Source organism: Vidua macroura, chromosome Z, assembly GCF_024509145.1.
Source record: "Vidua macroura isolate BioBank_ID:100142 chromosome Z, ASM2450914v1, whole genome shotgun sequence".
Lineage (NCBI taxonomy): Eukaryota > Metazoa > Chordata > Aves > Passeriformes > Viduidae > Vidua > Vidua macroura.
The window spans coordinates 66166111-66188199 of record NC_071611.1 but is presented as its reverse complement, the minus strand read 5'-3'; the positions used below and the strand labels follow the sequence as shown (position 1 = coordinate 66188199).

The 22089-nt window shown below is 40.4% G+C and overlaps 1 protein-coding gene and 1 long non-coding RNA gene across 5 annotated transcripts; one reads left to right on the top strand and one right to left on the bottom strand.

Moving 5' to 3' along the window:
- Positions 1 to 1646: 1646 nt before the first annotated feature.
- Positions 1647 to 8510, bottom strand: LOC128821782 (uncharacterized). Of its 2 annotated transcripts, none has more exons than XR_008441230.1 (2): positions 7933 to 8510; positions 1647 to 1809 (listed from the first exon to the last, which is right to left on the bottom strand). It is a non-coding gene; the product is annotated as an uncharacterized LOC128821782 (long non-coding RNA). The 2 variants fall into 2 exon arrangements; XR_008441231.1 differs by having other exon boundaries at positions 8344 to 8510.
- A 42-nt stretch (positions 8511 to 8552) lies between these two features.
- On the top strand, positions 8553 to 21645 carry TMEM38B (transmembrane protein 38B). Of its 3 annotated transcripts, none has more exons than XM_054003086.1 (6): positions 8553 to 8742; positions 13165 to 13321; positions 15863 to 16047; positions 16820 to 16907; positions 18886 to 19003; positions 20905 to 21645. In XM_054003086.1, the coding sequence occupies exons 1-6, from the start codon at positions 8637 to 8639 to the stop codon at positions 21109 to 21111; spliced, it is 861 nt and encodes a 286-aa protein (XP_053859061.1). In that variant the 5' UTR covers positions 8553 to 8636; the 3' UTR covers positions 21112 to 21645. The 3 variants fall into 3 exon arrangements, with proteins under 3 accessions (XP_053859061.1, XP_053859063.1, XP_053859062.1); XM_054003088.1 differs by having other exon boundaries at positions 19596 to 20994; XM_054003087.1 differs by having other exon boundaries at positions 19593 to 20994.
- The last annotated feature ends 444 nt before the right edge of the window (positions 21646 to 22089 follow it).

Sequence of the window (22089 nt, the reverse complement as noted above, 5' to 3'; positions counted from 1 at the left end):
TTTTGGGGTATTTTTCTTGTAATCTCTGTCCATGAATGCTTTTAAGATACATCAGAAAGACGAGGTTGACTGGCCAGACAATTCAGCTGGAAGAGCTGGTAGCATAGAAGCAGCCTGAATATATTTTTTAAAATAGGCACCTTCAAGTCATTTAATCTCATGCCCCTGAATACACCAGCATATAGAGCCCCTAGCTGTTTTAAAAACCTGTGGCTACGGATTTGAGTCTTGAGTCCTCTGGGAACATTCATCTCCCAGTATGGGCAGAAAGAAGAGAATCAGGGCAGGCTAAGGCAATCAAGCAGATTGTTTACTACTCTTATCAAGGCAAGACCACCACAAAATATGTCCAGGAACCCCCCCACTACAGACACATACCCTGCCCCTAGACAGCTGGCTTTTTTTTCCCTTCCACGTTTCTTAGCAGTCTCCTGCAGAAACTCTAAAAGTCTTATCTTGATAGGCCAGATTACCAAGATGATCTCCTCTCAATGATGAATAGAAATCAAACTGGTTTTCTCTGTCAGCAAAGTATACATTCCCAGTACAGATAGTTACATCAATATAACCTCTCCTCTCCTCTCCTCTCCTCTCCTCTCCTCTCCTCTCCTCTCCTCTCCTCTCCTCTCCTCTCCTCTCCTCTCCTCTCCTCTCCTCTCCTCTCCTCTCCTCTCCTCTCCTCTCCTCTCCTCTCCTCTCCTCTCCTCTCCTCTCCTCTCCTCTCCTCTCCTCTCCTCTCCTCTCCTCTCCTCTCCTCTCCTCTCCTCTCCTCTCCTCTCCTCTCCTCTCCTCTCCTCTCCTCTCCTCTCCTCTCCTCTCCTCTCCTCTCCTCTCCTCTCCTCTCCTCTCCTCTCCTCTCCTCTCCTCTCCTCTCCTCTCCTCTCCTCTCCTCTCCTCTCCTCTCCTCTCCTCTCCTCTCCTCCCCTCCCCTCCCCTCCCCTCCCCTCTCCTCTCCTCCCCTCCCCTCCCCTCCCCTCCCCTCCTGTCATCCTTTCAGTGTCCTTACCCTCCCCCCAATTAATTCCTATGCTTTAATACCATCTAAGAGTCCTTAGTGAGAAGAGGATCTGCTTGCTATGCAGGTGCAAGTTTTCAGCACCACAGCACAACAGCAATGCCACCCGCTCTGCCCTCCTCAGGGCTTCTCTTTGTGAGCCACTTTTTCTTTTCTTCCTTTTCAGCTCGGTGCTGAACAACCCCATGCAGATAATCTGATTATGCTAATTTGTACTTCATGAACCCAAAGTAAGGGGATCTGTGGAGGGTGAGCTGGGCTGGGGATAAGGGTGGTGAGGGCAGGAGAGAGGTTTGGGAGGGGGGTGCACAGACAATGGGTTCAAGTCAGTTAACAAAAAAAGCCGTCTGTATTGCCAAACAAAGCACACTCCGGGTAACCCCTTGCTGCTCTTGACAATTTAGAGTGTCCCAAACTGGCCTGCACCACTGAGCAGAAAAGGGAACACGAAGAATATACAATGAAGGGGTACAATGAGAAGTCTGTTTCCTGTTGAATGTTGTTTTTTTTTTTCCTCCTTAACTAATCTTTCCCAGAATCTAGTAGTTGGAAGTATGGTCCACAAATTGTTTGTCAGGTGGTAGCTATGGCACTAGACAACTTCTGAGCACACACCCCCACATCTGTCCAGTTAGACTGATGATGCACTGAAAATTTATTGAATAATGGGCAGTGACTTTGCAGACACAAGCTCACAACTCTCAGCTTGGACTTGTCCCTCTGCAGGAACTGACAGAGTCCCAGCTTGGTTTTACATTGCCTTTGCTGCAGCAGGAATTGGTCAGGAAACAACCCTGAGAAAAAAAAAATAAAGGTTATGGAAAAAAACATTTCCAAGATTAAAGCAATCCCAAAACTCTTTGCATTGGCAGGGAACTCCTGAGATCATCTGATCTAGCCTCCTGCTCAAGCCATGTCACCTAGACTTGTTTGCCCAGGACTGTGTCCAGTCAAGTATCTCCACAGATACTGATTCCTGCAAGGTAAAATGGGAGAGGGAAGGAAGACAGTTGCTCTGCACTCTGCCTTAAATAGGACAGCTCCTCTTTCTCATGCAGAACAGACTATTTGTTCAGTCCTGAAGCCCTAAATAGAATATCACAGGACACCATTCTGTAAAAGCAAATGGAGGAGGAAAAATTACTATCCTGAAGCTGTCATCTCAGGTCCAGTCTTGGGCTCAGTTGCATTTGCATTAGGGTATTCCATGAAGTTTACATGATAGGGTAGAAAACATGCAATATCTTGCCAGCATTGCTCTTTTTTATTTGAGATCTCATTTGCTGAATGTGTAGTGCATTACAAGGCCTATCAGTATTTAACAAAATTAGCTCTAAATAACACTGTGAATGGAGCAACTCAGCAAAGGAGCAGAAAAAAAGGCATCAGAAATGTAAGATTACCAGGTTAAATTCAAGCATAAAGAGTATTTTAAAATTGTCAGATGTTGATGGAAGCATCTATGTTCACTGTATGCATGGAAACGTGCCTTGCTTTTCTCTTTTCCCAGGGAAGCAGGGAAGCTTATCAGATGTGATCCAAACCAAACAGTATTTTTATGAGCTGCGTAATATTTCACATAAATAGATCTGATTAAAAAACAATTTAAAATCTGAGACAATCAGCAGTCCCAGATCCTATGCTCCCTGAATGCTAGATGCCTGGAGCTCTTGGAACTCTTAAAATCCACTGGTATCTAATGAACTTTAAAGACCTGGGCTTTTGCCCTGCTGATATATGTAACACAGAAAAGCCAGTGAATGCAGCAGGACTTACTGCACAGGAGTAGTTTGATGCCTGTCATTTGTACTGTTTGAGGTCTTCCTATATGCTTTTCTTCCCTTCTACAGCAGCTCTTGGGTAAGACCAGACTGTCAAGGATTTGACAAAGTATATAAACAGCATAATCTGGAGGAGAAAATTTTGTTCTGTCCCCTTATGTTTCTCCTGACCTGAAGGATGACCTGCCCCAAACCACTGCTTTTCCTAGCTTTTTTTTTTATAGAGATAGTGAGTTACAGTAAGCAAGGATGTTTATTTTGCTACATATACACAGGGAGTTAAATGCAATGGGCTTTGGCCTCATTTGAAACTATTAAGTTATATGAAACTATTAAGTTATATACATATGATGTTAATATATAACAAGAATATGTGAAGAATGTATTGCCAGCTGTGATTGATTACAACCTTGAAATTACCTAGCAGTGGCTATTATTGACATGTGTTTTTCCAGAAAAAGAAAATCCTGAGCAGTTGGATGAAGCAGGCCCACAACTGCTGCATTACAGTGATGAAAGGCACAGTAGGTGCCTTGAGCACCCAGTCCTGAGAATAAGGTACTTACTGAGAGGACAGGGAGGTGCTCAGTGTTTGTTGGAGCTGATCCACAAGTCAATACAATCACCAAAAGCTCACCTTGGGGACATTACAAGACAGTGACGGTAAAGAACTCCTGCATGCCATTGCTGAGAGAAAGTCACAACTGAAGGGAAAGGCATCCTTTGAACCTTGGTTGGATCAGCAGAGGGTTGAAGCTTGTCTCAGTCCCATCAACTAATCAGCAAGTGATATATCTAATGATGCAGTAGAGAGATAAGCAAGGTAATAAGAGTTAAAGTCTACTCTATAAATCAGCTCCTTTCAGAAAGAATACTGTTAAGGAATAAAATATGCTAAGGAGAGGCCTAGCAGCCAAGATCCTAATTTTTGTTAACTTCAATTAAACTCTATGTGAAGTCATGACTGAGTTTACTACTGCAATAAAGATACAAAACATGGGAATACTTCTTTTACAGACATCCAAACTCTTTTTGTATACATCCATAGCCTGAAGCACACACTTTTGCCTACTTTTGAATCCATGACCTAAGGGTAGACACCAGGGACTTCTTAGATAGAGCCAGCAGAACTGGCTACAGCTGCTACAGTCCTAGGCTTCACCTAGGAAAAAACACAATGCTTCTGCTTCAAAGGCTGCAGGAGAAGAGAAATTTTAAATGGATCCTTAAATACTTGTGAGAATCTAATCTGGCATGAGTCAGGATGCAGCTGAGGTGGATGTAAATCAGAGAACACCACTGCTCAGTTTTAAAAAAAAGTATTATTTCTGCACTTTGCAATTTAGATTGGCATTAACCAGCATGCAAGGAAAATAAACCAGAGTAGTGTTGTGTTAGGAGAAACCTGGCCATCTGAACTTCCTATTATTTATTTTCTCAATTTTTTTCAGAAAATCTGAAAGGATACAGGATCTGACCTTCTGTAGGAAAACTGGAAAAGAAGGAGGGTAACCAGAGTGATGAAGCAGGAATGTGCAGAAAGGTAAAGGTGGGGCCTGAGTATTCGAGTTATGATTGAAGGCATGAACAAGTAAGGTGACAAAAGTGGAATGAATAGCCAGATTCTCAGAGACAGACAGGAATCTGACAGGTGTACTAAGCCATGAGTAAATGCTGAAGATGCCATGGAGAAAGCAAGAAAACTAGGCAAGCTGTAGAGAGTGACACAGAAAGAAATATGCAAGGTTGATGAATATATGGTGCTGGTAAGAGAGGGAACAGCGGAAAATGTTCTAGAAGATCAAAGTAAACAGCTTGATGGGGATAAAAAACTGTTGGAAAACAGAGAAGCAAGACAGAAAACTGTGGAGCAGAGTAAGAATTTGTTTGGAAGGAGACAAGACAGCAGTGTGACACATGGCTACAAATCACAAATGTGGCAGGATGAGAGGAGACAGTGGAAATGTCCATTTCCATGTTGTGACAAAGATTACTATTTTCATCTGACTTGATTTTGATGCACAGACTTTAGTTTAAGAGATCTTCTTAGAAGATAAAAAAACTCAACCTAATAATTCATAGAAAGGGTTTATATCTAATTTCTTTATTTGGGGAAGAAGAGTAAGAGTTTTGAGGCATACTGATGAAATATACTAAAGAAGTTCTACTCCTTTTTTTCCCCCTAAGGCACTATTTTTGAACTCCAGGTCACTGCCTGTAGGGTCGCCAACAGACATTATGAAATAAAACACTAAATAAACATATCCCACATTAAGCAGCAACTTCACCAGCTATACTTCCATGCTAAATACACAGACCTTTTTTTTTCAAGCACAAAAATTAGCATAATCCTGCTGAAAAGTACTCTGGAGAATGTGCAAGTTGGGAAACTATTCAGCAGGTGTTTACAGTGGGTTTTTTTAAGGTCAGGATAACATTTCTTGAGCAAGAGAGTCAGTTCAGGCTTGTGCTTTGATTTCACATTGAGCTTTCCACTTATACAACATAACATTCCATCTTTAAAATTCTTATATTTGTGCTATTTGTGCTAATTAAAATTCTTATATTCATGCTGCTCAGGTCTCACTATTAGCCTGCTCCCAGTTTATGAAGAAAGGGGCATCTATTCTTCCAGTTTTAAATCAGTAAAATTCAAAAAAATTGTTACACACAGAGACAGGTGTACCTAGCTTACACACTAATACCATCAGCTCACACTGACACAGTTCTCTCAGCATCGGTATACTTGGCTCAAGGATGAACAGGATTATTTCAGCTGTTTTATTCCTTGCTGTCTTTAAATTATTGCTGAGATATCCAGGACAGCGGGAAAATTGATCAAATGTTATGTTTTCTTATTTGTTACTCTACTTTTATTATGCAGACTGTTTTCTGTGGTCTGATTTATCTCTGGTGGCTTCCTCTGTTCTCTGCTCTGCTAAGATGCCACTCTGAACACACAGGAATCTCTCCCTGGTCACCAGCAGTCTTAGAGAAACTGCTGCTCTTATTTCCTGCTGGAGGTAGAAAACTCATCAAAATGTCTTTCTTGTTTAACTTGTGGTGGTTAACATGCTCTCCCACCTCACTGCTGTGAGATCCACCTCCACACCAGCTACCTCTGTGTTGTTTAACCCCAGTCACCAGCCAAGCCCGATGCAGCCACCCTCTCACTCTCCCACCAGTGGGACTTGGGAGAGAATTGGAAGGGTAAAAGTTCATAGGCTGGGACAATGACAGTTTAATAGGGGAAGCAAAAGCTGCTCACACAAGCAAAGCAAAACAAGGAATTAATTCCCTGCTTCCCATGGTTGGGCAGGTGTTCAGCCATTCCTAGCAGAGCAGGGTCCCATCACACAGAACAGTGACTTGGGAGGACAAATGGCATCACTCTAAATGTCCCCCCTTACTTTTCCCTCCCACCTTATATACTGAACATGATGTCACATGGTCTGGAACATCCCTGGGATCAGCTGGGGTCACCTGTCCTAGCTGGGTCTCCTCAGAATGAGAAAAAGCAAAGGCCTTGGCTCTGTTCAATCCCTGCTCAGCAATAACAAAAACATCTCTGTATCTTCACCCCTGAGCTCAGCACAACTCTAAAACACAGCCCCACACCAGCCTCACGGAAGGAATTTACCCAAGCCCAAACCAGCTCAACTCTGCTTTGGAGAGCAACACTTCAGGTGTAGTGACAGTGCAGTATTATGTATCTGAGGACCTGACTAAAAATTGAAAGTTCAGGCAGGTATTGCTGATCTGCTGCAAAATAGCACCAGTAGAGGTATATCTGCTGGCATGTTAAAGAATTTGGGTATCTCTAACAAGTTGCAGGCACAGTGGTGTCTGCACTGCAGATGTTGCTGGCCCAAATTGCGACTTTTTTTTGGTGTCACTGTACGTTCCTTGTGGTCACTGCCATTTTAATTTCCCTCCCTCTCCTTCTATGATCACATACTGATAGATAGCCTGAGTAGTTTTCACTGCCTAGCAATGAAACGGATGCCACTCGGTGGGGATAAACCAGTACTGCAAGGAGTGAAAAAGACTACATCGTTTTAAATCCTGTCAGTAGTTCCGTGGCTGCAGCTGCACGGACACAGAGCCCTGCTCAGAGGGAAACAAAATTATGCTGAGCTGATTTCTGCCACAGAATGCAGTTTACTAATGTATTATGTCTCATTACCTATAAACTGGGGCAAGTCAATATTCTGCTCTAGAAAACCTCTAGAAAAACAAACTCTGGTTTCTGAGTCTACACGAAAGCACGACAGAAAATAAGAATTAGATTTGTTAATGACAAGCTAGTAAGAGATCACTTTGACTACATCGGGATCTCTTCATGTAGATGAAATGAAGATGGAAATGGCCAGGAAATAGAAACAAGCTGCACTCACATGGGTCAATTATCAGAGAGCAAATGAGTCACTGGATGCACAGAAAGGAAGAGACACTGAGAATAGGAACTTATTCTGTGAATATGGTACTGATAAAAGGCAAATCAATGAAAATAATAGCTCACTATTCATAGCAAGCTGAAATTATTCTGGGAAAAGTTCAAGTGTTTGCTATGTTGGGTGGCATAAACCTTTTCCCCAGAATGATTCTACAATCTGTTATTTCCTGAAATTAGTTGTTGGTAGGCAAAGATCAAGTTCAAGAGCACCTGTGAAAGTTGCACATCTTCAGACTGCTTTGTTTAACTTCACCATACAGTGTGCAAAACTTGGGGCCTTTAAGAGTTCTTTTCACCAGCATGTGGAAGCTGAATGGAAAAGACAGAAACAGTTCAGGGAACATTTAGTAGGGAAATCAGCCAAAAATTCACAAACTAGTAAACTGAAGGGAGCCTTTCAGAAAGATGGAGAGACTGTTTACAAGGGCGTGTAGTGAGAGGACAAAGGGGGAAGGGCTTCATACTGAAATAGATCTACATAAGATATGAGGAAGAAATTCTTCCCTGTGAGTGTGGTCAGACCCTGGCACAGGGTGCCCAGTGAAGCTGTGGCTGCCCCATCCCTATGGAAGAGTCCAAGATCAGGCTGGATGGAGCTTGGAGAAACCTGGGAATGTGGAAGGTATCCCTGCCCATGAATGAGCTTTAAGGTCCCCTCCAACCCCAACCATCCTAATTACATGAATTCCCTTCAGATCCTCTGAGTCTGGTGAACAAAGACAAAACAAACATCATGTATCTTGGGGTTAGCGGATCTTTGAAAATGTTTCACTTGGGCAGTTCACGAGCAAACTAGCTTTACTAAAAATACTGTGGGATTGGTGCAGCACTGGATATAGATCTTTAAGGAGGCAAAGTTAGCCTTCACTATCAAAATGAATGTAAAGGTGCATTAAAGAGTTTCTGCTGAGCGCTGACAGCATCAGGTGTACATTAATACCCCCAGTAACTGATGAATAGACGGCATCAACCTGGGAAAGACCAAATGTGGAACCGACCGTACACGCTGGTAATGCTAAGTATTCTTGATGAGCTTCAGAAATATTTAACAGGAAAGAAAAAAAAAAATGTATCAGGGTAAGTGTAGTGACCTGTGCACGAGGTGCGCAGGCAAACAGCACAAACGCAGGAGTGCCTCTGAGGGAGGCCATAATCGATCCCAAACTGCGCAGGGAGCAGGACTACCAGCACTTTGACCAAAAAAGGGCAAACAAAAGCCAGAGCAGCCACCTCGCAGCCCCGAGCCGCGGGAGGGACTGCCCCGTGAGGCACCGCGCCCGCCCCGCCCCGCGCTGACGGCGGCCGGGAGCGGCCAAGCCGCGTCCTGAGGGCTCTCCTGCCTTTCCCGTACCTGGCAGCCGCTCCGGGAGCTCCGTGCCCGTCTATGGAGCTGTGGCAGGTGCCGCTGAGCTTCTCCCGCCTCCGCATGTTCCCTTTTTTCGACCTAGCGCATTATGTCGCCTCCGTCCTGGCGCTGAAGGAGCAGCGGGGTGAGCGGGGCGAGACGGGACGGGGTGGACACCCCACACCCCCATCCCAATCCCGGTGTTTCCCTTGTGTTGCCCCGACCCTGCGCCTCGTGTGTCCCGCGGGGTGCCCAGCCCCGGCAGGGTGAGGATGGGGTCCCGAGGGGCGCCGCCGTCCCGGTTACCCCATGGCCGTGCAGATGGGATTGTCTGCTGCCTGCATTAGCCCATCTGCCCATAAGCGGTGTCTCACTGCCCACAGAGGACGCCCAGCTAAGCTTTTCTCGCTTTCCAGAACTTAAGAGGCGCTGGCGAAATTGGCCAAGAGTTTTGTTGGAAAACTTTTATTTTTTTTATTCAGTTATTTGTTTGTTTCAGTTTTGAAGTCTCAGGAGTAAAAGGGCTGAGGCCCCTCGAAGTTAGGTTTATGCAGAGTAGGTGTGTGTAACACAGGCCAATATCTCTCTGCCCAGAATTGAATCTGAGAGGAGAGATACTAGACTTCACATTTTTCACACGCCCAGCGGGGTGTTAAGGCCTTTTTGCTTTGTAGCAAACAGCTCAGGACTCATGGGTAGGTCCCGTGCCAGTGGCTTGTCAGCGTTGTACCCTGTAGATTGTAAAGTGAATTTAGCAAAGCTTTCCACTTCCACTAACGAGGTTTTGTATGAGAGCACATCAAGGCATTTCAGTCTCTGCCTGCTCTCTTCCAGAAAATCTTTTACCCAGTGGCTGTTAACCCCAAGCTTGTTTTTTGGTGTGGTTTTTTTTTTTTTTTTTTTTTTTTTTTTTTTTTTTTGTGTGTGTGTTTCTTTTTTTTTTTTTTTTTTTTTTCTTGTTTTTGATTTTGGTTTTTTTTTTTTTTCTGTCACAAATGTAGACGCTGGCCTTGTTTCAGTGTTTTGAATTAAGCTACTTCTGGTGTGGGTTTAGACATGTTTACAGTAACTGCATCCCAGGTGATAACTGTGTAGGAAACTGAGCTGGCTTTAGGGATTATAGTGTAAATTTGGGAGCTGCTGCTTGCCTCAGATTTCTAAGGCTCTGCACTATTCAGTGAGAGCTTGTTCTTTGGTTCCTTCCTAAGTGTTCCAAAGTGAATTTTGACCGTCTGCTGAGGAAATGCACTTAACAGACTGTGAAGACTGGTATAAAGTGCTTATATATTCTAGAATCTTCATCAAACTTTGTTAATGCTGCTACAGTTTTTGATAGGTGCTGGGCTATGGCATTGTGTAATGTGTCTGTTCCATTTAGAAAGGGACTTTCTGATGTTATCATGCAATACCTTTAAACTTTCCTCTGGAATGGGCATACCTAAAGATGAAGATGAGAGGCCTGTTTGCTTCACATCAGTATAGTTTTAGTGAGACAACAGTTACAAAAAGTAAAATTGCTATCAGAAGTCTGGTCAGATCCATGCTCCTAATTTTTTTTTCTTCTCAGCTTAATAGCTGGTAGTTCAGAACTCCTGACTGTTTTCTAATACTTGGAATTAATAACTGTAATCCAGGTGACTGCCTGCTGGCCTGTTTCTCACTTCTCAAGTGGTTTGAACTGAGCATTAAATCATAACTGAAATAGCAGTTATTATGAATACTCAGTATGGATATATTAATGCTGTCTAGATTTTATGTTCTTTTTGGAAACTTGCAACAGTAGCTATATTTGACAGGGAAATAACAGGATAGCCTTGAGTGCCTGGTGATGTAAGAAGTATGTGGTCAAGTTACAGCCACATTTATTTTACCCCAGATTACTGTCTCATTAAAATACCAACCCACCCCCACTGCTTAAAATCAAATTCAGTGTGGGCATTTGGATTGTGGATGGATGCACACTGAGACTTTTCCAATCCTCCTAGCCAGGCTTTCTTGCTCACTAGTGACTGGCAAACTACAGCAGTGACAACCAACTTATTGCTTTCTGCGTGTTTTAAATGAAGAGTTCTTGATTAGTGCTTTTAGGATGGCTTAGGAGTTGCTTGCTTGTAACTCCAGCCAGTTGTAGAACTGGCAATTTTCTTTTTTTGGGATTGAGGGACAGCAAAAGATGGTGATGGTTGAGGATGTGTCATATTTGGTTTGTTCCTGACATTTTTCTATTATGTGTTTCAGGTGATTTGAAGAGAAGTAATTTCTTCAGCATAGTTTTGCTCTGTTAAGTCTGACTCTATAAATCCTTTATCTTAGCTAATGATACTGTATATGGTTGAATGGGGTACTAGACAAAATATATACAAAAGACAAAATATGTACAAATCCTCCTGGTGTGCTCAATAGATGTGTGTGTAGTATTGCCTATTCGGAACATGCAGAAAAGTTCAAAGCAGATATAATCCCATTGACAGAAATAGTTAGTTGGTAAGGGTTTGTTTAGTTTGTGTATTTTTGTATTTGTTTTGCTTTTTTAGTTTTGTTTGGGGCTTTTTTGTTTTTTTTTCTCCTTGGTTTTGTTTGTTTGTTTTTTAATGCTACTATTGTTCAGGAACAATTCTTAAAACTATATTCAAAATTAGTCCTTGTGTTTTGAAACCTTTCCTTGACTTTCTGAAGTGTATATCTGCAGGGCTAGTGGCCTTCTGGCAGATCCAACATTGCATGGTTGTGTGATGCCTCATTAATTTTAGAGGATGCATCAGAGGACAAATATAAATGACCACTTTGTATAAAAACATGTGACCTACTTAAAACTGAATTTGTCTTCTGAAAGGCTACACCGTAGTAATAATTTAGGTAGCAATGCTAAGATGATCTTTAAATTAGTATCTAAAGATCATCTGAAGATGATCTTTAAATTAGTTTTTTTCCTGATTGCCTTCTGTATTGGGTATGTTCCTTGTTAGAAAGCGGGTATGAATTATTAAAAACTGGCATTTGAGCCATTTCTAGTGCTGACCAACAGAAAAACCTTGAAGTGCAAAAGAGGTTCCAGTTTCTTGACCTTTTACTTGTAAAATGAAGAAATTTACCTGCATAGTTGTGGAGCTTACTGGTAGAGGGCAATCTGGATGTGCCCTCAAAACTGAAAACCACTTGCTGGTAGTTGTGAGGAAAAGGAAGTGTGGAGAAGCTGGTGATTGTTGGAAAGCAGAAGAATGAATCTGAAGAGAGAACAGAGACCTAATTTTAAACCTACTCCAAAAGTAGTAAACACAGGCCATTAATAATTTGCAAGTGTCTTAACTTGGAGCACTAGGTACTGCAGTTTGGAAAATAAATTACAAAATAGTTAAAAATAAAAGAGATGTTATTTTATATTCAGGTTTTCTGTAATGCTTAGGAGTGCTCATTTTTATAAATTGACTATTACATGGGCATTTAGATAGTGCTGCAGTACTTGATATCTATGCCAACACTAAAACTGGAACAGTCTTGTTAATACATTTAATGAATTGTATTGAGAGTGCTGTATGCTTTTTTAAATATTTGAGCCTCTCATCTTGGGTAAGAAGCTTCTTTTCCCACAGGAATGCCTGATAAACCAAAGCTTCTACTCTCAATTGGGAACAGATGTCAAATTTCATTTTGGGGCAGACAGTAATGCTTTTATGAACTTCAGCCTTTGGACTATGGAACATTAAACTCATTCAGGCAAACAGCTCAGAACCAGTGTAAAGGGGAAGCTTTGGCAACACTGAACTTTTAAAGTGGAAGCAAATAGTCAAAACAACTACTTGAGGATTTTTCTAGCTTTGGTAAAATGTTTTTTCCTCTGAAAATAGTTAATACTTCCTATTACCTCCAGTATAATCTTTTAATATTAAGTACTCTTTTTGGCATAGTTAATTTGCATTTTAAAATGCTAGTTCATTTTGAAGATGATGGAACAAACCACCTTTTAATAATGAGGAAAATTTACATTTATTATTATAGTTCAAGGCAACCTCTTTTCCTCTCTTCAAGAGTGCAGGTGAAAACGATTTGATAATTATCTTGGATGCTGTTTTCATTTTGGCCAGCAATCACAGCAGAATATTATGAAAAAAGAAGGGAAAACAGTTACCTTGAATTCTTGGAACACTCAAAAGCAGAAATGGAATTCCTAGAATGACCCTTCAAATGTCAGCAATCCTGTTTAGATTAGCCACTTAGGTGTTTTTAATACAAATTTGAAAGCAAGTGTGTCCCTGTGTCAGGCTGTTAACAAGACCTCACTGCCATGCTCTGAAAGCTTTTTCCTCTTGGTACACAGATATAACAAACTAATGCACAAAATATATTCAGAGAACACTTTGTCAGCCTTTCACTTCTGTTTAGGAGTGTAAGTTAAAGTCACCGTACCCTGAGGTTTGTATTTCTGGAGGATTTTCCTGTGAGAGCTTGCCAATTGCTGGAAGATTTTTCATTACTTGAAGGAACTAAATTGAAAAATACTGACCTTTAAAACATGATGATATTCTCCCGTTTTCATTTCTGTTCATACATTTTTTTTTTTTAAACACAGGAGTTGTGGAAGTGTCGATCCGAAGTCCGTTGGCCTGCTGGTTTAGTGCAATGCTTTATTGCTTTGGGGGTTCAGTTTTGTCTTCGTTGATGCTTGGTGAACCTCCAGTAGCATTTCTGGCAAAGACCATAAATATTCTCCTGGCATCCTCAGTCTGGTAAGCAGCCACAGTTGGGTAAGATGAGTGATATTGGCTCTAAGGAAGTTGTGTGCTGTAAACTGATACTATGCCATCCAAGTTCCATGTATATCAGAATTTTTACTTAAAAGTGTTGTGGATTTGGATGCTGTCTCTTCATTCATAGATAACATCACAGCAGCTATGATCCTGTTCTCTGAGAATGGAGAGCAACTCTTACAACTTGTTCTGTAACAAAATGCTCTGTTGCTAGATTAGACTTATCTTTGGTTTTTTTAGTACTCCTGGTCAAACAGCTGCAAACATTACTTTTTAATAAAGTTATTCAGTTGCTGATTTACTGAACATAGGTATGTCATAAATGCAGTCAAATTTTAAAAAGTAGCTCTTGAAGACCAGAACCTGGCTGATGTAAAAATTTTGGATTTTTCTGTAACTGAGTTTCCAAGACACATCTTTCCTCCAGTTCCTACTACCAGACACATTTTTTTTCTGTATTTCATTCCTTCTCAGATGGGTGGGTGTTGTGGTGGAAGACAGTAGCTACTCAGTTGTATGATTGAATCAAGTATTAAGCAATTTGGCCTGCTTTGGAGTTAAAAAAAAATTCTGGAGTTATTTTCATATAAATGTGGCCTTCCAGTGGAGTTAGTTTGTTCCAGAAAGTGATCTTTGAAGAAAACTTCAAACTTAACAAAAGTTATGAGCAGCAGTGGGGTTTTGAATTCAAAAAATATCAATCACTATATTTAGATAGTCTGGCCTGCTTAAAATCCTTTAGTTCCACTTGCCCCGTAAGTTTTACAATTGCGAATTCATTAAAATGAAAGCAAGTGTTTCTGTCTGTCTGGATATATGTATTAGTTTTATGATCTTTGTGTTGTAGTAGAAGATGACATATTTAATTTGGTAAAATTAATAATATGTATTATTAGTGAATTATTACCAGAGCTTACAGAACTTGCCTGTGGTTGTGTTAGTCTGATGTGGGCAGACTGATTGCTTGTTTCATCCAGTGACACAAGCTAGGAGAACACTTGAAGAGAACAGGATTTCTGTTTAACTCACTGTGGTCAAATGTGATTTGCTGTGCAAAAATTAAACGAGGTTTTAGTGAGGAGTTGTGAATGTTACGAAATGTTTTAAGCTTCCAGCTTTACAAAGTTTCCTCTTCCTGAGTGTAATAACCTTAATTCCTGGTCTCAGCTCATGCAAAATTAAATTCCCCAAGCCAGACTTGGAACTGGAAAGTGAGTGGAGTTGTGCTGGGCTTGAGGAATGCGCCTAGTCTGTAGGACAGCGGCATCTACTGTTAGCAGAGATTACAGGCAGGATTACAGTGCCAGCCTCAGTCCTGTCACCAGTGCTTCAGGGTCCTAAACCCACATTCTGCAGATCTAAATTAATTCTGGTGTGAGTTGTCTTGTGAGTAGGTGGCTTAAATGGCTTTTTGCAGTAGCCTGTAAAATACATCCTCTCTCTACGTCTTTGGCTTCATATCAGCTGAAGCCTGGTTGCATACAGGGGCATCTGACTTTACAATAAGAGATAAAGGGCCTCAGAAATTCTTGGTATGCAGCATTGAGAACAAAAACCTTAAAGCAAGGGACAGCTTCTTTTTTTTTTTTTTTTTAAGAAAACAAAATTGATCCTTCTTTTTAAACACTTTCTCTGCTCTTATGCAATTACTACTCTTACTCCTGTGCTGAAATAATCTACTTAGGATAACTTAATCAAGATACTTAATCTTGATTGGGTTTTTGTGAATGTCTCAGTAAGAACTGAATTTTATTTATAATTGAAGACATTAAACACTACATAATCTAATCTTTTTAAAATTTACTGTCACTTAAGATTTAACTGTTAGCCATCTTTCCTTGGTTTTAAAAGCAAGTTGATCAAAGATATTTTGCGTAGTGTTCCTTCAATGCTTTGAATAAAGAAATGTGCTTGTAATTGGCAAGCTGGAAAAGCTAGAATTGGTGAATACTAAGATGTTAAATGTGTTTAAAAATAGCCATGCATTTCATTTGGTATGACATTAACTAGTGAAGGCATTCTTGCTGAAGTTATACAATTCCAGGTACCTAGAGTCTGGAAGCACAGAGTCAGCATTTAATTTACCACCCTGTTGTAATCCTATTTAAAAAAAATCTCAAACAAAAAGCCAAAACAAAACAACCCCCCTACACCGAACTAAACAAAAAATAACTCACAAGATAAACCACACAAAGTCAATCAGATACCACTTTAATGACTTGAATTATAAAAATGTGATATATAAGGTGTAGAACAACTGGAAAAATGTAAAGCTGTTTCACGTGGACTTCAACAGATTCTTCTCTGGGACAATGAGGCATTAGTGTTTGGTTTTGGTGCAAAAGCTCAGGTGTGCTCAGAAGCTTTTCAAATTTGTTCCAAGATGTGTACCATGAGGCTTTGAGTTGTCAGTAATATATCAGGCATTGCTAATCATATTCCAAAAATATCTTTAAAGATTATGAAAAGATAGTTCCTTAGCAAAAATGTGGCTAATGTTTTTTTTCTGATGATTTTCAGGTATCTAGTGTTTTACTGCCCAGAAGACATATTCTGCCGCTGCTTTTCCTTTTTGCCTCTTCGTCTTCTGATGGCAGGAATGAAAGAAGTCACAAGGACTTGGAAGATCACAGATGGCATTGCACATGCAGACACTGTCTACAAAGATGCCTGTTTTATCATGGTGGCTGTGGGCTGGGCCAGAGGTAACATGCACAGCATCTTTTTCTGAGGGTTTGGGGTTTTTTGGGGTGGTGTTTAAATGTCTAGCCTCTCAGCAGAACTGTAGCACCATCCTTGCTATGCTGGGCATGGTTGTCCTGATGCAGTCTGATGTCCCCTGAAGGAAAAACCTGTCCTGCAGATTTTCTACCTGAATTAAGAGTGACATTGAAGGACTTTGAGGGGAGTTCCCTTCAGAAGGTTTTACGAGAGCCTGCAGGATGAGCAGTCGATGACAATAAAGAAGTAAAACTTCTGTGTAGTTGTTGCTGAACTTTCCAACAGCATTATTGCCTCAGAGCTGTGTCCTTGCATGAGGCTGAAGAAGAGAACTGGGTATTTGAGGGTTTTGGGTTGTAACCATTACTTGGTTTTAAACATAGGGATGACCCTTGTTGCCTGCCGACCATTTGGAGTTCTGGAAACCGCCTTCCTGACAGCTGTATTTGCAGCCACACCATCAGGGTCACTTCAGAAAGTAGTTGTGCAGATCTTGTTTCTGCTGGATTCTGTGCTGCTGTGGAAAGCAACACGTGCAACTCTGATGATTGCATGAGTTCAGATGCTGTCACTTAAAGGCAGACCTGAGTATCTCAACCTCTGAGGTTTCATGGCCGTCGTTTGAGTCTTGTTTGCATGGAAGGTTGGATTAAGTCTTTTTAAGTCTGGGCTTTGGTGCCACATTTAGCACCCGGAAGCAATGGCATAGTAGTGGTAGCAGTCAGTGGAAACTTGCCATAAATTCTTCAATTTCAGGTGCTGGTGGTGGCTTAATTTCCAACTTTGAGCAGCTGGTGAGAGGAGTGTGGAAACCTGAAACCAATGAGCTTCTGCAGATGTCCTAGTAAGTTTTTTTAAAAAACTGCAACAAGTTAGCTGTTGTTTTGCTGGCTCCTTGTGTGGATGCTTACTTTCAATGGTTGAAGCCAAAAAAAAAAAAATTAGGACATATTTGTACTCTGTTTTAGTGTGTATCCTTTGAAAGATGGGACAATGAATTTTGAGACTTCTAGAAGATGTTTTAATCATTTAATGTTCACAGCCCAAGAGCTGCAAATGGGAAGTCAACAAAACTTGTCAGAAAGTAGAAGAGAGTTGCTAGAAAACTGTATTGGCTCAGTTTGTCATACAGAGACATGGTCTTCTATCCAAAATGAAAGTGCAGTGGTACTAGAAATACTCAAGTGAATTTTGGTGTATGTTCTGAGCATCACTAAGATGGCTTCCTTTGAACATTGTCACTCTTACTTTTGCTGCCAGTGCTGTTTTCCTCCAAAGACATCAATTATTTGAGAAGGTACAAATTGGTTATTCAGTATGGCAGAAATTACCTGCAAGATGGGAAAAGTTACTTCTCTTGCAGAATCAAAGAATGAGGAATATTACATGCCTCCTGGTTTTCTCTGTAAAATGAGAATTGAAACAGGCTGGAAAGCCACAAGCTATTATTGTAAGTCAAGATAAGGTCACTGTGATAATTTCCTAAAATTCTTTTGATCTTTCCCAGGTTACAGTCAGGTCTTTAAAAATAATAATTTTATTTTTTTAAAAAGCTATCTTGCTTTTCAGCAGCCACTCCTAGTCACAGAATAACAGGAGAGACATTCATCCTTCTCTTTGGCAATATTTCAACTTTTTGTGGATTGTGTTAGTCGGTGGCTTTTTCTGCAATTCTAAGTATTTAGAATTTCTCTTTCTCTTGTCAGTGCCTAAATGGCAGTCTTGAAAGTAAACTTCTAGAAAAAAGGTGACTGTCAAAAATGTAGACACACATAAAACTGTCTTTACAGGTGCAACACCAGAACAATGCCTACTGATTGGCATCACTCGCATATATTCTCCTTCTCCACTGTGGGTATGGCTCAAAGTTACTCAAAAAAGATTTTAAAAGTTTTATTTATGTATAAGTCTTAAGAGCATTAAATTGAACTAAGTGACAGAGTTAAAAGCATCAAACGTCTTGCAAATGGATGAGATGCCTGTGTACACAGGGTTGTTTTTTGGGCTTCTTGAGCAGGAATTTGATGTAGTTTTTTGGCTACTGAAAAGACAGTGAAGAACAGATCCACAATAGATGCTCTGGGATAACAGGAATGTCACCTGTACCTGTCATATGCAGATTAAGAAATGCACAGAATTCTGGATAACTGACCAAAGATCTCTTGCTTTCTGGCTGCAAACCTAGGAAGGGATTTAGTACCACAACAAAGATTGCTGTAAACTGGAAATAGGTTGGAAATCTTTGCATGTCTCAGGTAAGCACAGATGTGTTGGTAAAACCTGGTAATACAGGCCTGGCTCCAGTCAGGTCTAAGCTGATACAGCCCCAGAACTGCTGGAGTGTTACAGTGGACCAAGACTTGGACTGTGTTTATCTTCAACACCTTAAGCAACTCCTTGGAGTAACTAACTCCTGGAGTACAGTATAGGAACCTTTTTTTGTGTCTCGTCCAAATAGTGTGAGTTCTGTAATTTAACTCTTCAATAAGATACATTGGGAGAGGAAGAACATATAAAGTCTGACATATAAAGTCTGAATAGAAGCATTGATTTGAGGAGTATTTCTCAAATAGGAGTTTGCTGGGTGTAAAGAAGTAGTGCTGGACTTGATGATTTATGGACAGAAAGCATAGTAATAGTATATAAAGTGAAAATCTTAATGTAGTTATAGCTGGATTTTGGATCTTACCACTGTTACCACAAGTTTTCATTAGTTCTATTCAGAAATAATTATTTTGCACACTAAGAACATGTATTGCTTTCCAAGCAGCTTCCACTGTAGAGCAGAGAAGAGAAATTAACATTCTTTGTTTGATTTCTAGCCCTGTGAAGGTAACTTTAATAGGAGCAATTCTTTTCACCCTGCAACGCAGACAGTACTTGCCAATAGCAAAACACAACCTTGTGTTTTTATACACCATCTTTCTTGTTGTCTTCAAGGTAAGAATTTGAAAGTTGCTAGTGACCAAATAACAGAAAATATTTTATTTAATTATTAAAATGCATGCTGCTTTTTGGGAAGGCCAGCTTCTGAAGTCATGTGTTTAGAGTTCTATACAAGAGCTCTATACAAGAGAATGGAAGACCTGTTGTGTTACTGATTCTGTTCAATATATGCAGGAGACAGGGAGGAAAAGAAAAAAACGTCAGGAATTTTTGCACTCAGTATTTGATGTTCCAGGCTCATATGTCTGTAATCTCAAAGCCTTATTCTTGTAGAAAGAAACTCTCCTGTTCTCTGTCTTTTGTGTGTACCTATGCGGTCACCAGTGGGTCTGTAAAACAAACCAGCTGGATTCTCATTTGATTTAAAACATTCATAAAATTAGTGTTTGGATGGGAAGGGAAGGCATACCAAAACTATCTTGAAAAAGCTGTAACTATTTTGTAATAAGATAGACACTACTTCTCTATTGAAGTCTTCAGTCCCTCCAGTCTTGTTCATTTCCAGGGTGATGCCTTTCTTCTGGATTACTAGTTTATAAGAAAACTCTTATATAATCTATATAAACTCTATTATCTCTGTTAGCAGATATCTGGCAATTTTAAGAGCTTCAGAGCTGGTGTTGAACAGATCAGAGAATGTGTGGAAGAGTGGTTGCCAGTCTCCTTTCTGTGAAGGAGCTGACAAGTTTAATTCTGCAGAAGTTTCTTTAGGGAGCCAAGACTTGAAGCTTATGTCCTTGATTTTCCATCTGAAATTATAAAGGCATTGTTGAACTGTGGATGCTGGAAATGAAGAAGGAAAGGAATGCTATTCTGGAAGTGAGAAATTGCAGGTGTCCACAGAGGCTGGCTGTCCGGCTGTGCTGGAGTAACTTAACCCTTACACTGATGGTTGTACTGACAGGAACTCAACCACCCACCTAACTAACAAACTAATAAAGCAACAGTGTATCTGATATAGTCCTTTAATAACATCTCCTAGAAACTTGTCATGTCTCTGAAAGCTGTAGAAACTGTTGCAATATAAACTTCTCTAGTACCCAGATCTGAAAACCAGGTTTTTCAATCCTGATTCCAAGTTACGTGTCCTAAGGGGTACCCACCTAAATCTCTGAACTTTATGGAATGAATATGGCTGTCTGGAATTATAATCAAAGTCTGGTTATGGACCTATACATTCAAAATGGAATTACACATTCCAATTTAAGTGGAAGGAAGGCACTCTGTTTAGTTTTTCAGTTTGAACAAGGCACAAAACTTGAACATAAAAGTTGGTCTTCACCTTAAATGTATGGCATTAAATGTGATTTACTCTCAGGATGATTAATCTTACACAGAGGTTTTTTTGTGCACATTGTTTGTGTATAGCTCATAGAAACATAGAGTCATACGATGTTAAGGGCTGGAAGGGGCCTCAAAGATCATCCAGTTCCATCCCCCTACCATGGGCAGAGTCTCCTTCTACTAGGCCAGGCTTTTCAAGGCTTTATCCAACCTGGTCTTGAACATTACCAGGGTTTGGGGTATCAGCAACATCTCAGGTCAACCTGTATCTCACCACCCTCACAGTAAAGAATTTCTTCCTAGAATCCAGCTTAAATTTCTCCTCTTTCAATCTGTACCCATTCCCCCTTGTCCTTTTGCTACAGTTCCTGAGGAAAAATCTCTCTCTGGCCTCCCTGTAGATCCCCTTTGTAGCTGTGTGAAGAGGGTTGGTCAGAAAGAAAAGCATTCTTTGACCGATTTCAGCTAAAATGAGCAGATTTCTGTTAGTGGTGGCACAGCCTTATCCTTGTATAGAAAGTTAAAAATGCCATACACCCCTTCAGCTTTGAACTTGTTTACCTGTGAAGCCATCACAACTTTTATTGTAACTTGATCCTTGTTCTTCATAGGTAAAAATGATGTTGACAAGGTGTGCAACTTCTCCACTTGCTCCCTTTGAGGCTGCAGTGGGCCAAATATTTTTTGGCTCACAAAAGACACCTTCCAAACTGAAAGGTAAAAGTCCCACATCTTCCAACGGCTCTTCAGTCTGTGACCAGCCTTCTGAGCAGCACCATGAGGGTGCTAAGAAAAGACAAGCAAAGAAAACAGAATAAGTGACTTGAAATCCTTGTGGTGGTCATGAAGATGTGTGTCTTCCAGATTAGGCTGGCTGAGAAGTTTCTCTAAGGAAATGAGAACAGGGCTGTGTTGTGGTTTGCCTTTTTGGAATGTGTTATGTAAGCTATGTGTAAATGCACATGTTGGATTTGTGAGTTAAAACTATGAACTTTTATAGTGGACTAATTTTTGTACTTAGGATAACTAAAAATGCTTATATGTTAAAAAGATAGTTTCAAAAATGTGACAATCTTTTTTTTTTCCTACTGTATCACTTGTTTCACATCTTCCTATCCCCCAGTTCTTATGTGTCATTTTGATAACACTGATTTGTACTGTCAGGTGTTCACTGTAGCACATCCCACATAAGAAAGTCATTAAGTAAGGCTTAATCACATTGCATTGTGTAAAATCATAAAAATGTACCAATTTAATGCCTTTAACTAGAAAAGTAACTGAATTATTGTTGTAATTCACATTGCATTGGTCTAGATTTTCTTCGTTTCTTAAAGTAAATATTTTAAAATATTTTTTAATGCTTTAAAATGAGAGTACATTATCTGGCACTTTAAAAAATCTTTACAGTTAGCAAGCAGCAACATATCAATATTTTTATTGTTGGTTTACTTGGACTCTTATTTGCAAGCATTTGAGATGTAGGTGTTTTTTGCCACATTAGTGTTTTACAAGTAGTTTATAGTTATCTTCTGGTTCATTTGGGTCTTGACATTCTTTGCCTGCATTTTTTTTCCAAGCATATGCACTTATTTATTTTCAAAGACAAACTTCATTAGGAACTGGATATAACATTGACCTTGTTTAGTCAGCACCCTGAGCTGCAAGACAGGTATGAGGCAGAATGTTGCTCCCATAATCCATGAGGGAATGGTCAGTGAGCTGCTAGAACACCTGGACATTCGCAAGTGGTGGGATGGGACCCACCCAGGGGTGCTGAGGGAGCTGGCAGAGAGCTC

Bases quoted from the DNA above. Each gene is read 5' to 3' on its own strand.
- TMEM38B (XM_054003086.1), top strand. From the start codon at position 8,637: ATGGAGCTGTGGCAGGTGCCGCTGAGCTTCTCCCGCCTCCGCATGTTC. The intron at 8,743-13,164 runs GTGAGCGGGGCG...TTTTAAACACAG, and splicing joins GGCGCTGAAGGAGCAGCGGG to GAGTTGTGGAAGTGTCGATC. The intron at 19,004-20,904 runs GTAAGAATTTGA...TGTTCTTCATAG, and splicing joins TCTTTCTTGTTGTCTTCAAG to GTAAAAATGATGTTGACAAG.